The sequence below is a fragment of the Monoraphidium neglectum genome (assembly GCF_000611645.1).
Source record: "Monoraphidium neglectum strain SAG 48.87 unplaced genomic scaffold scaffold00206, whole genome shotgun sequence".
NCBI lineage: Eukaryota > Viridiplantae > Chlorophyta > Chlorophyceae > Sphaeropleales > Selenastraceae > Monoraphidium > Monoraphidium neglectum.
This window is the reverse complement of record NW_014013422.1, coordinates 1-11,172: the sequence shown is the minus strand read 5'-3', so window position 1 is coordinate 11,172 and position 11,172 is coordinate 1. Positions and strand designations below refer to the sequence as shown.

Here is an 11,172-nt window from a genome sequence, read left to right as displayed (position 1 = left end):
GACGATTCCCCTGGTGTTTTTACGCCAGAGGATCGCATTGTGCTTGCCAGCATGCAGGAGCGGCTTGATAGGGCGATTGTGGCGTCCCTGCTGCAGCGCAAGCAGCAGGACATACGCAACTTCTTCCAGCCGGTGGGGCAGCCGGCGAGGCAGCCTACCGCCCCTCTGGCCCCATTGAGCTGATTTTGGTAAATACACTTGCTTGGTGTGTGGCTGCTGGCATACAGTGCAAAGCAGCCCTCAAATGCTAAGATTTGTGACGTCCCCCGCCACAGCGAACCAGCAGCTACCAGATTTCACTATTCGCGATAGCGAACAAACCGGCTATAGTGAACATGCCGCCGACCCCCAATGGCTTCACTGTAGCGAGGGAAGACTGTAATCGCAATGGCTGCCCTGATGCAACGGGCAGGTAATTCATGGAACACCCTTGGGCTGCAAAGTGCAGGCGAGGCTGGTATGTGGCATGCTCCCTAGCATTGGATGGTACGAGCTGCCATTGGGATGCCACACCCCAGCCACACTGGCCTCTGCAGCTGAGGTTACCCTCACACGTCGACCAACCCCGCCTTTTCAAGCTTGTACTTTCCTGTAACCCGAGCTCAAGCCTTTTATGCCGCTCTGATTGACTCGCGGTCACGCCAGGTGATTTGTGATACCAGGTGGAATGGGCAGGGATGCCCCACTCCCTGTGAGCACTCTGCTGCTTGCCGCACACTCCAAGATAGTTGAGGTATACTTCTGATTCATGCTCAAGCGTTCTCAATGTCTTTTGCCTCCAACCCACCGAGCGTCGGCCCTGCTGCACAGTCAACGCTGAGGCGGTGCTGCGGCGCGGTCAAGGCGCAGACAGTTCCGAGCTGCACATCACTGGCTAGTCATATTGCAGCGCTCAACTCCGGCGCAACCGCCGAAAGCATCCCAGCCCAGGATCCCTGGCACTGCGGTGGCGATCTCCATCCATGCCGCTTGCTGCCGCTGCTCCCTGCAAAGCTAGGACTTATTGGGTTCTAGTACATCTGCGAATCAACGATGTGGTTGCTATCCAGGCGTGATTTCAGGCCGGGCGGTGGATGCCCTCGGCGTCAGCAGCGAGAGCAGCCCGCTGGCCGCTTGCCAGGAGTAACCCGCCAAGCAATTCAAGAAACGTTAGTGTCAGCAACTAATATCAGCGATCACAGCCTGCTGCGCAAGCTCTGCGGCATAGGTGCGGCGGCGTCGAACCAGCGAAGCGGCGCTGCTGGGTTCGCTGCGTGCCAGGCTCAAGGTGCAAACGTGATGCACTGTGATCCACAGCTGCACATGCTTTGTTCGTGCAGGGGACCCTGACGACGACATGGCAGATGTCAACAATGCCAGCAGCTCCGACGGTTCCAGACGGCGCGCCCCTGTTTCGGCCCGTCGCTCGTCCACTGCGACTGCCGAGCTGTGTTGCCCTGCAGTCGTCGTGTTCAGCGGCGGCACGGCATTCAACAGCCTGGCGGGCCACCTGCGGCAGCTGACCACACGCGTGGCACACGTGCTGCCCGTGTCGGACGACGGCGGGAGCACGGCGGAGATCGTGCGGGTGCTGGGCGGCCCCGCGGTGGGCGACATCCGTTCCAGGTGCCTGCGACTGGCGGACGATCAAGGGTCGGAGGTGCGTGGCGCCGCGGCGCGGCGCCGACATAAGCAGGACACGGAAGCTGGCGGCGGCCGTGCAATGGCAGGATCGTACCGAGCATCAGCAGTGTATTGTCATGCAAGGTGTGCAGACGCAAATCGCTTCCGCAGGCGTTGAATGGCTGGCTTGTGCCTGTTTCGACCTCCCCCCCCCCCTATGCGAGCCTTCGCCCGCCGCCCCACTGCCCGGTCCAACCCCTCGCGCGGCCCCGCCGCCCGCAGGCACGCGCCGTAAAGCGGCTGCTCGCCCACCGCCTGCCGCATGGCGACTCGGCGGCGGCCAAGGCGGAGTGGTACCAGATCGTGGAGGGCCAGTCCTCCCTGTGGGACGGCGTCAGCGAGCCCTACAAGCACATGATCCGGGCCTTCCTTATCCACTTCCACATGCAAATCCTCAGCCACTCCACAGAGCAGTTCAACTTCGGCAACGGCAGCATAGGTGGGCAGGCGGCGCTGCGCTCGGGGGTGCCGTCTGCAAAGGCGGCAGCAGCGGCGGTTTGAAATTGGCTCAAGTGCTGCCTGGCGGGCGCCGGCAGCGGTGATCGTCATTCAAACATCCTTCATCTGGAAAAGCCGTCCTGTCTCAACAAGCAGACCAAGACCAACGCGTCACCAAGATCTGCGGCAGGTATCAGTGCGTCCGAGTCCAACCTCCATCATCCCCGTCTTCGTGCGCCTTGCCTCTCAGGAAACTTCTTCTTTGCCGGGGCGCGCACATTCTTCCGCTCCCTGGAGTCTGCAATATTCCTTTTCAGCAGGGTGGCGCGCATCCCAGAGGGCTCTGTCGTGAGTGTCCCAATCCCCCTTGGGGTCTGACCTCCCCGCGCTGACACCCACCGCGCTCAGGAGCCGTGGCCGGGCCACTTTGGGGCTCGCGCCGGCCGGGGTGCACGTGTTGCTGTTGAGAGCGCTGCCTGAGGTGGTGGTCTCAACTGTTTGCGGGGTGCCCATGCACGGCTCCCGCGCCCGTTTGATCGATCCGCCGGCCGAGGCATCCATTTCGCGCTGCATCTGTCCGACAGGTGCTCCCCGCGATCTGCACTGAGGAGCGCATCACGCTGGGCGCAGAGCTGGAGGACGGCACCGTGGTGCGCGGGCAGAACAACATCAGCCACCCGGCGGTGGACACCAGCGGCGGCGGTGAGAGGCCGCGCCCGGCAGCAGAGCTGCAGGCTCCGCAGCGCGCCCCGCCTGCGTCGCCCTCCGCATGACCCCACTTCCAGGAGGGGACGGCCAGCTGCCCCTGCCTGCTCTTGTGTTGGCTCCCTTTGGCTCCCGCCGAGCTGGGCGGCCCTGCTACCCCACCCAGCACCCTGCGGCGCGGGCCTGTCTTGACCTGACCGCCTGACCAACCTGAGCACCTGTCAATGCACGTCCCAGGCGGCGACTCCAAGCTGGTGGACAAGTCGTTGGACTACCCGCCGCTGCCGTCCCCCATCCGGCGCGTGTTCTACTTGTCGCACGAGGGCACGGGCCAGGAGCACGAGGTGTACCCGCCCCCAAACCCCAGGTGCGGCGCGTGGCGCTCTTGGAGGCTGTGGCCGTCGCGGCAGCAATACATTTGCTGTCTTGGCCTTGCGGCCGCGCTCCTGCAGGCCTGCAACCAGCGCTCGCTCTTCCAGGCTGCTGCTGCGCGCACGGTTGCGGCCTTTCACAGGCCCCTTGCTCCCGCGTCACTCACCAACCACAGCTCTCCTTTCTCTCCCCCGTACGCGCGTGCGCGCGCGCACACACACACACACACACACACACACACACACACACACACACACACACACACACACACACACACACCATCTGTCTCTCTCTCTCTCACTCAGTCTCTCTCTATCACACATTCAACATCTCACGCACACATCTCTCAGGATTCTTTCTGAGATCCAGAGCTCTGACGCCATTGTGTACGGCATCGGGTCCCTTTACACCAGCATCTGCCCCTCGCTCATCCTTGACGGCGTCGGGGAGGCCATCGCGGCGCGGCCCGAGACGCTCAAAGTGCGCTGGGGGCGCACAAGGGCCTGGCGAAGCCTGCCGAGGGGCGGCGGAAATGACTGCGCTGGCCCAGGGACAGCACCCAGGGTCGAAACTTGACAGGCACAGGGGTTACCCCGTCGCCTCTTTTCGTGCCTGTCACTTGTGGCACACTGGGCATCAGCCTACCGCTCACTGTCCTTACCCATCGGACGTGCTGACCCTGAATAGCGGCCACCCACCCCTGAAAACCCTCCCAGATCTTGCTGCTCAACGGCAGCCACGACCGCGAGACCAGCAGCACCGGCACCCACGACGGCGTCATGCGCGCCAGCGACATCGTCGGCGCCGTCACCGACGCGCTCAACCGCCGCCGCGCGCGCCGCGGGCAGCCGCTGCGGCACCCCGCGGGCACATACGTGAACGTGGTGGCGGTGCCGCGGGGGGCGGGCGTGGAGGTGGACCGGGACGCGTTGGAGCTGGTGGGGGTGAGGGAGGTGGTGGAGGTGGACAGCGCGCGCGATGCAGAGGGGCGCTGCGTGTACGATGCGGAGGCGCTGGTGCTGGCGATCGGGCAGCTGCTGTACGACCGCGGCCTGCTCGCGTGCGCGTGAGGGCGCCGGGCAGGGGCCGCGCGGGGGGCGTGGCTGCGGGGGGCCGAGCAGGTGCGCGGGCGCGTGCTCGCGGCGTGGATCGCGCTTTCTTGGCTTCTCCAGGGTTTCTTTTTCGGCTGTGGTGCAGGCCGCCAGTGCGGCGCTTTTTCATACGTCATGTTGAGAATATTGATTTCTGCTTTAGTGGCCATTTTGCTTTGCTGCGGGCCAAGTGAACCAATGGGAGATGTTGGGATAGGCTCGGTCAAACCAGTAAGAACAACCTCGACGCCGCGACGGCCTGGGCTCGCGCCTGTGCTGCGAGCCATGCAGCCTGTGTGAGTATTTGTTACCTGAAAAACCGAAATGTGTTCATGCATGCATTGCCGGCGCACTGGTGTGGCAGGGGCCCTCGCTTATCAGGCGGCGGCAGCCACACCGCCAGCTCGTCCAGCCGTGGCCCATGCCTGATCGTCGCAGCGCTCAATTGTACGAATCACAACGTCCCTCAAGACAATTTTACGTATCCTGAGGGGCTTGAGAAGGTCACCCCAGGTTGCTAGCCGAGTGTCCGCAATCGACCCGGGCTTGTTGAAAAAACGCTCCGGTGTTGATCGAGCTCATAGACAAGGCCTGAACAGTCTACAGTTCTGCGACATTCTCGACAGCAACACACTTGGGATATTTTCACCATGATGCTCAGCAAGGCCCCGTTGGGGGTCCAGATCAACACCCGGAGCCGGTCCCTGCTCGCCTGCCGGACCGCTCAGGTAGGTGTATTGGCCGCAAAGAATGGATGGGACGTCCAGATGCGGCCGCCGTGTTGAGGCTGGATTGGGGCCTCCGGGGGAGGGTCACCGGCATCAGCAGCACGATCCGACAAACCCTCCTCGCCCGCAGGTGCCTCTGATTGGCAGGGGATCCATTGCGGCTCCCCTGATCAAGCCCAGTCAGTGGGTGCAGCCCGAGCAGAAGCGCGGGCAGGAGACTCTGATCGCGCGTGCTGCCGAGGAGTCCAAGCAGCTCGACCCCTTGGAGACGTGAGCAGGCGGGACTGGAAGCACGTGGCATTGGTTGCAGGGCGACGTGCTGCGGGGCTTGGCGCAGGATGCTTCCTCGCTGCCATGGCGACATGGCCGCCGACCCCGCTGCCCTGTCGCCACCGGGTGACGCGGTTGTTTCCGCGCTAGCTGATCGCCGCAGCGCCTTGTTCGCGTCACAGGGCCGTGTCCAAGGTTGTGGGCGCCAAGAATGCGCCCGCCGCTGTGACCCTGGGCTTCATCGCGCTGTGGTGAGCCCCTCGTCAGCACGGCAGGGCCTGGGCCACAAGTGCACCGCACGGTGCGGCAGCGCTCCCAGCGATCCTCCAGGACGCTTCATAAGCCCGCTCTCTGGTATGGTGCCCTTTGAGGCTTCCTTGGATACAAACAGCGGCAGCACCCCGCGTCGAGCGGTGCGCAGCTCAAGTCGTGCAGCAGTGCAATGCGCCCTGTGGCGCGGCGCGACGCCCGCGTCCCTTCCCGCAACTGCCCATGCCGAACGTCCACCCGCTTACACCCCAAGGTACGCGCTCAACGTGTACTTCAACCTGCTTAACAAGTCTATTTTCAAGTACTTCCCCTTCCCCTACACCGTGTCGACGGTGCACGTCGTGGTCGGCACAGCCTACTGCGCGGCCACCTACTTCCTCGGCCTCAAGAGCTGGTCCTTCGGCAGGGTGCGGCCGGCGCGGGGGCACGCCCAGTGGCGCACGCGCGATGGGAGCGCGCGAGCCGCCGTGCGGCGCGGCTTGGGGGGAGGTTGCTGAGTGGGGAGGTAGAGGGTGAAGGCCAACTTGGTCGGGAGGCCAGAGGTGCAGCAGCTGGCCCGTGGGGGAACCGGACTGCAGCCTGCTGCGCCTTTCCGGAGGGCAGGTCACAGCAGCACGCGCACACATGCATGTGAGCACAAATCTGCACCCCTCGCTCACACAAACACAACACATGTGCACGCTCTCTAGTTGTACACAAACGCACGTGCGCACACACTCACTCGCGCGCACACACACACACACACATGCATGCACGCGCGATCCCCCAGGCCATCAGCAAGGCTGAGTTTGGCACGGTGTTCGGCCCCGCCGCGATGCACGCCATCGGCCACATCGCCGCCAACATCTCCTTTGCCGCCGTCGCCATCAGCCTGACGCACACCGTCAAGACCCTGGAGCCGGCCTTCAACGTGCTGCTGTCGCGCCTGGTGCTGGGCGAGGCGACGCCGCTGCCTGTGGTGGTGACGCTGCTGCCCATCATGGCGGGTGTGGCGCTGGCCAGCGCGGGGGAGCTGTCGTTCAACTGGACGGGCTTCATCAGCGCGATGCTCTCCAACCTCACCTTTGGCTTCCGCGCCGTCTGGGGCAAGGCGTGAGTGCCCCTTGCCGGCTGCCGGCGGGAGGGGGTTGGCGCAGCGCGTCGGGCTGCTTGCCGGGGCCGGGCTGCAGCGGAGACGACTGCGGTCCGGCGCGCAGGCGGCCTGCTCGGCAGTCCCGGTGCAGCCAATGTCGCAGCCGAGCCCACATTTGCGCGCCCTGATGCCTCTCGCCCTGTGCCTGCGTGACCTGTCGTCCCCCACCCCCACCCCCCTTAGCGCTATGACCAAGACCCTGGACAGCACGGCAGTATACGCGTACACCACGCTCATCAGCATGCTCATCTGCGTGCCCATCGCCCTCGTGATGGAGGGGGCCGGCCTCGGCGCGGGCGCCCAGGTGGGCGGGCTTGGGGGGCGGACCTCGGTTTGGGCCCGCAGGCGGCGACGATGGCAAGCTGTGCGGACGCAACGAGCGGCGGAGGGAGGGGCCCGGGGCCTGTGCACTGTATTGGCACAGCAGTGGCTGTGGGAGAGCGGCGAGAGCTGGTGTGCTGGCGGCGGCGCGCTTGTTCGCACGTACACATGCAATGGCAGCAGCTCCCAGCACGCAACCACGTCCTTCGTGCGCACACCCACCACACATACGCACAGCCGTGACATAGGCGTGCGCGCGCACACACACCCACACACGCATGCATGCATGCATGCATGCATGCATGCACGCACACAGGACCGCGCAACAACCCACACTCGAATCTCGTTGAACGCGCTCCACACACCCCTCCCCCCCACACACACAAACACACACAAAAACCGCCAAACCTCTTATGCACCGCTGCACCGACCCACACCCCCCCCCCCCCAGGCCGCCATCGCCAAGGTCGGGGAGTCGCGCTTTTACCTGGACCTGTTCCTCGTGGGCCTGCTTTACCACCTGTACAACCAGGTATGGAATTGGCAATGGCGTAGTGGGGGGGGGGGTGGGTTTGCTGGATCAACAGCGTGGGAGTGGGTGGTCGGTCTGCTGGATGGCGGCGGAATCCGGAGACGCGGGGACCCTCAGCAGGGACCGCGGGAGACTTGATTGCGTGCTTGCGCAGCATGGTTCTGGTGAGGCCTGATTCTGACCAGCTGGCGCTTGCCCGTCACCTTCAACCGTCCGCGCTCGCAGTTTGCCTTCAACACCCTCCAGCGTGTGTCCCCTGTGAGCCACGGCGTGTGCAATGTCGTCAAGCGCGTTGTGATCATCTTCTCAAGGTGGGAGCCTCGTGCACACACGCGTGTATACTTGTGTTTGCATGCATGTGTATGAGTATGTATGTGTGTGCGCATGTGCATGCAATCTTCTGATGCGTAACATGGGGCATGCAAGTGCGAGATGCGCACACGGGCATGCTGAGATGCCCGCCTGCGCAGCCGTCGGCCTTGCTTCAGTGCGCCCCTGATTTCAGGTTACATCACATGGAGATGCAACTTAAAAAGGCAGCTGTCGACTCATGCATTCCTGCCCAACACCTCCCCGCCCCCACCTGTCCCGGCACCCTGGACCCCCCCTCCCCCTGCAGCGTCATATTCTTCAACCAGACGCTGACTCAGCAGGCCCTCATCGGCACGGTCATCGCCCTGGCCGGCACCTGGCTCTACACCGAGGCCTCGTCGCGCTTCAAGACTAAGAAGGCCCCGCCGCCGGCTGCGCCCGGCAAGCCCGCCTCCGCATGAGGCGGCATGACGGACGGGGCAACGGGGCCGCTGGGGCGCAGGAAGCTCTCGCCCTCCCACGCTCGCCGCGGGCGGCGGCCGCGGCTGCCGCGCATAGAGGACGCCACAGCTGGGAAGGGCCAGCACACCGCCAGCGCAGGCGCCGGCGCAGGGGCAGCGCTCCCGGCACGAGCGCTAGCCCCGCAGACTTTCGCACATCTTGACATCACCACAAGCTTAGCAAAATCTCATGTAACGCACCGCCTAGAATGCATTACGCGTATTCAGCTGCGAGCGCAGAACGGCAGAGCGAGCCCCTTGCAGTGCTGCGAGCGGCGGTCTGAGCCAACTGCCAAGTAGCATCAGGCACCCCCCTTGTGCCGGTGTTTGAAAGAGGATGTGCTGGGCTGACGTTTTGGCAGGGGGTCCGCATGCACATGGGGTTCAGCCCACTGGGACGAACCGGCAAAAGCTGGCTGCCTGCGCCTGACCTGAGGACGGGGCGGTCCGCCCAGCAGACCGCGTGCGGCGCACGTGCGGGTCATGACTTGCAGGTCCCAACATGCTGGATGGAATGTCTGTCTGAGTTCACTGGTGGTGGGCAGCTGGAAGACACCTGGGAGGCAGCTGGGACTGGGGGCCTACTTGCCACCAGTCACAAAGCATAACCGTACCCTGAACGACAATCTAATCCACACCGCACAATGAACACACACACATGCCTGCATGCGTGCAAACACACACACACACACCCACACACACGCGCGCGCCAACTGTGCATCTGGTTAAGATGATTGCAAATCATAATTGTAAGTGAGAGTCCTGGTGCCACCTTGCCAGCCGCCTTGCTGGTGTGCTGCTGCCAAATGACCTGGCTGCATCAGGCGTATGCGGGTATCGCTGTCATCGCTGCTGTGCTGCCATCTGCTTTGCCCTGGGCGTGGTGAGATAAGACATAAGTGCCAATGCGACATTGCGGCAATGAGAAGGTAGCTGCTGAGAAGCAGTTGCGCAGGCGCGCACATGCACTCCTGCGCGTGCGTGTTGGAGCACACTCAGGAAGAAGCCGGTGCAGAGGACCCTGTGCCTATAGGAATTGACAAAGTGCGTGACGGTGGCGTATCACTGCCGGCGCTGCACTGGTGCCGGCGCTGCATTGGTGCCTGCACAGGCCACCTGCCACCAGCCTGCACTACGTGCAAGGACAAGCACTGTCATCGTCCTTCGAATGCCTGTCTTGGCTGGGGCTGCCTCATGGCAATAGTGAGAAATGGTTTCAAGGCAGCCAGGCCATGCCCAAACGGCTGGATGGCTTCCACAGCCATCACCATCACCCTCACCACCACAAACAACAACACACACATCAACAACACCACAGCCACAAAAACAGCACTGGCACCAACAACATCACAACAGACAGCGCCTGGTGCCCCTGGGAAACGCTGACGGAACTACTGTGGCGCTGCCTCTTTGGCTGCCTCTTTGACTGCCTCTTTAACTGCTGCGGCTGCAATGGGCTTGGGCTTTGGGTGCATGCGGTGCTCGCGCGGCACGGGCAGCAGCGCCTTGCGGCTCAGGATGATGAGGCCCTTGGCATCGCGGCCCTGCGTGGAAGACGAGGGGGCGGCAAGACGGCGGAACGGTCAGCAGCCGCCCGCACAAGCTGGGCAGGGCGCCAGCGGCCGGCCCGGCCGCCACCGTGCGGCGACGCGCGTGCCGGCGCGCGCCGGCGCGTGCCCGACACCCTGCGCGACGCCGCAGCCTCCCGTCCCTCCCAGCCAGCCGCCGCACTTTCAAGCAGGACGCCGCTGGCCCCGTCCCGCCTCCCCCAGACGCGGCGACCAGTAAGGCACTTCTCAGTGGCGCACATCATGGCTGAGTATCAGGCACATCTCAGTGGCGCACATCATGGCTGAGTATAAGGACCGCCCCGCCGTGTTGTCAAGTTTCAATTTTCGAGATTTTAAAATTTCAAAATTTTCCGAGAGGCCCACCTTGCAGAGGACGTCGATCTCCATGCCCTCTGCTGCGACCTCGTGGATGTCGCGCACGCGGTGGTGCGCCCACTGGCTGATGTGCACCAGGGCGGGCATGCCGTTGGGCAGCTGCACGTGGGCGCCGTAGTCGCTCACCTTGAACACCTGGGGGTCGGTTGGTTGGTTGGTTGGTGTGTGGGAGATTGGAAGCAAGTGTGAGGATGTGAGTGAGTGTATTTGAGAGAGACAGAGAGAGAGAGAGAGAGAGAGAGAGAGAGAGAGAGAGAGATATAGAGAGAGAGTGTGTGTGTGTGTGTGCGTGCGTGCTTGCATGTGCGTGTGCGCGCGCGCGTGCGTGCGTGTGTATTTGTGTGTGTGTGCGTGTGTGTGTGTGTGTGTGTCTGTGTGTGCAGGTGGGCTGTGGAGGGGTTGAGCATAACGTCGCGGGGCCATGGCGCATGCCAATGCGAGGCGCAACTTTGCTGAGCAGTTGACGCGCTCCAGCCCCGCAGCAGCCAACGCGCAATGCACCCGTTTGCTCGGCTGTGCGCGCTCATGGGCAAGCACACACTTGTGCACACACTTGTGCACACACTGACACTCACACACGCACGCGTGCGCACACACTCATATACGCACACACACAAATTGACACAGACATGCAAAAAAACGCATGCATCCGCACAAGAAATCCTCCGATCTCCGGCAACAACAAAACGCGCCCAACCGTCGGCCGCACCTTGACCCTGTACGTGGTGCCCTCTGAGATGCTGCGCCCCTCCACCTCCATCACGGCCTCAGCCGCGTGGTCGTACTGGCGCCGCGTGGGCGCGTAGATGAACACCTCCCCGCTGTCGGCCACGATGAGCTTGGCGCCCGTCTTGGCCTCGATGTCGAGGAGGTTGGCGCCCTTTGGGGTCGGG

General features: G+C 63.6%; 3 protein-coding genes across 3 annotated transcripts; 2 read left to right on the top strand and 1 right to left on the bottom strand.

The window, feature by feature from the left end:
- Positions 1-387: 387 nt before the first annotated feature.
- On the top strand, positions 388-4,247 carry MNEG_1931 (Uncharacterized protein; the record flags this gene model as incomplete). The annotated part of the gene is made up of 8 exons (XM_014049589.1): positions 388-412; positions 1,443-1,639; positions 1,885-2,101; positions 2,351-2,448; positions 2,685-2,802; positions 3,043-3,172; positions 3,528-3,657; positions 3,894-4,247. The coding sequence occupies 8 exons, from the start codon at positions 388-390 to the stop codon at positions 4,245-4,247; spliced, it is 1,269 nt and encodes a 422-aa protein (XP_013905043.1).
- A 671-nt stretch (positions 4,248-4,918) lies between these two features.
- MNEG_1930 (hypothetical protein) lies at positions 4,919-8,294 on the top strand (the record flags this gene model as incomplete). The annotated part of the gene is made up of 9 exons (XM_014049588.1): positions 4,919-4,996; positions 5,127-5,266; positions 5,449-5,517; positions 5,790-5,943; positions 6,306-6,628; positions 6,852-6,972; positions 7,441-7,521; positions 7,747-7,832; positions 8,141-8,294. The coding sequence occupies 9 exons, from the start codon at positions 4,919-4,921 to the stop codon at positions 8,292-8,294; spliced, it is 1,206 nt and encodes a 401-aa protein (XP_013905042.1).
- Positions 8,295-9,724: 1,430 nt separating this feature from the next.
- MNEG_1929 (S1 RNA binding domain protein) lies at positions 9,725-11,039 on the bottom strand (the record flags this gene model as incomplete). Its single annotated transcript, XM_014049587.1, has 3 exons — positions 9,725-9,877; positions 10,268-10,414; positions 10,989-11,039. The coding sequence occupies 3 exons, from the start codon at positions 11,037-11,039 to the stop codon at positions 9,725-9,727; spliced, it is 351 nt and encodes a 116-aa protein (XP_013905041.1).
- Between the last annotated feature and the right edge of the window lie 133 nt (positions 11,040-11,172).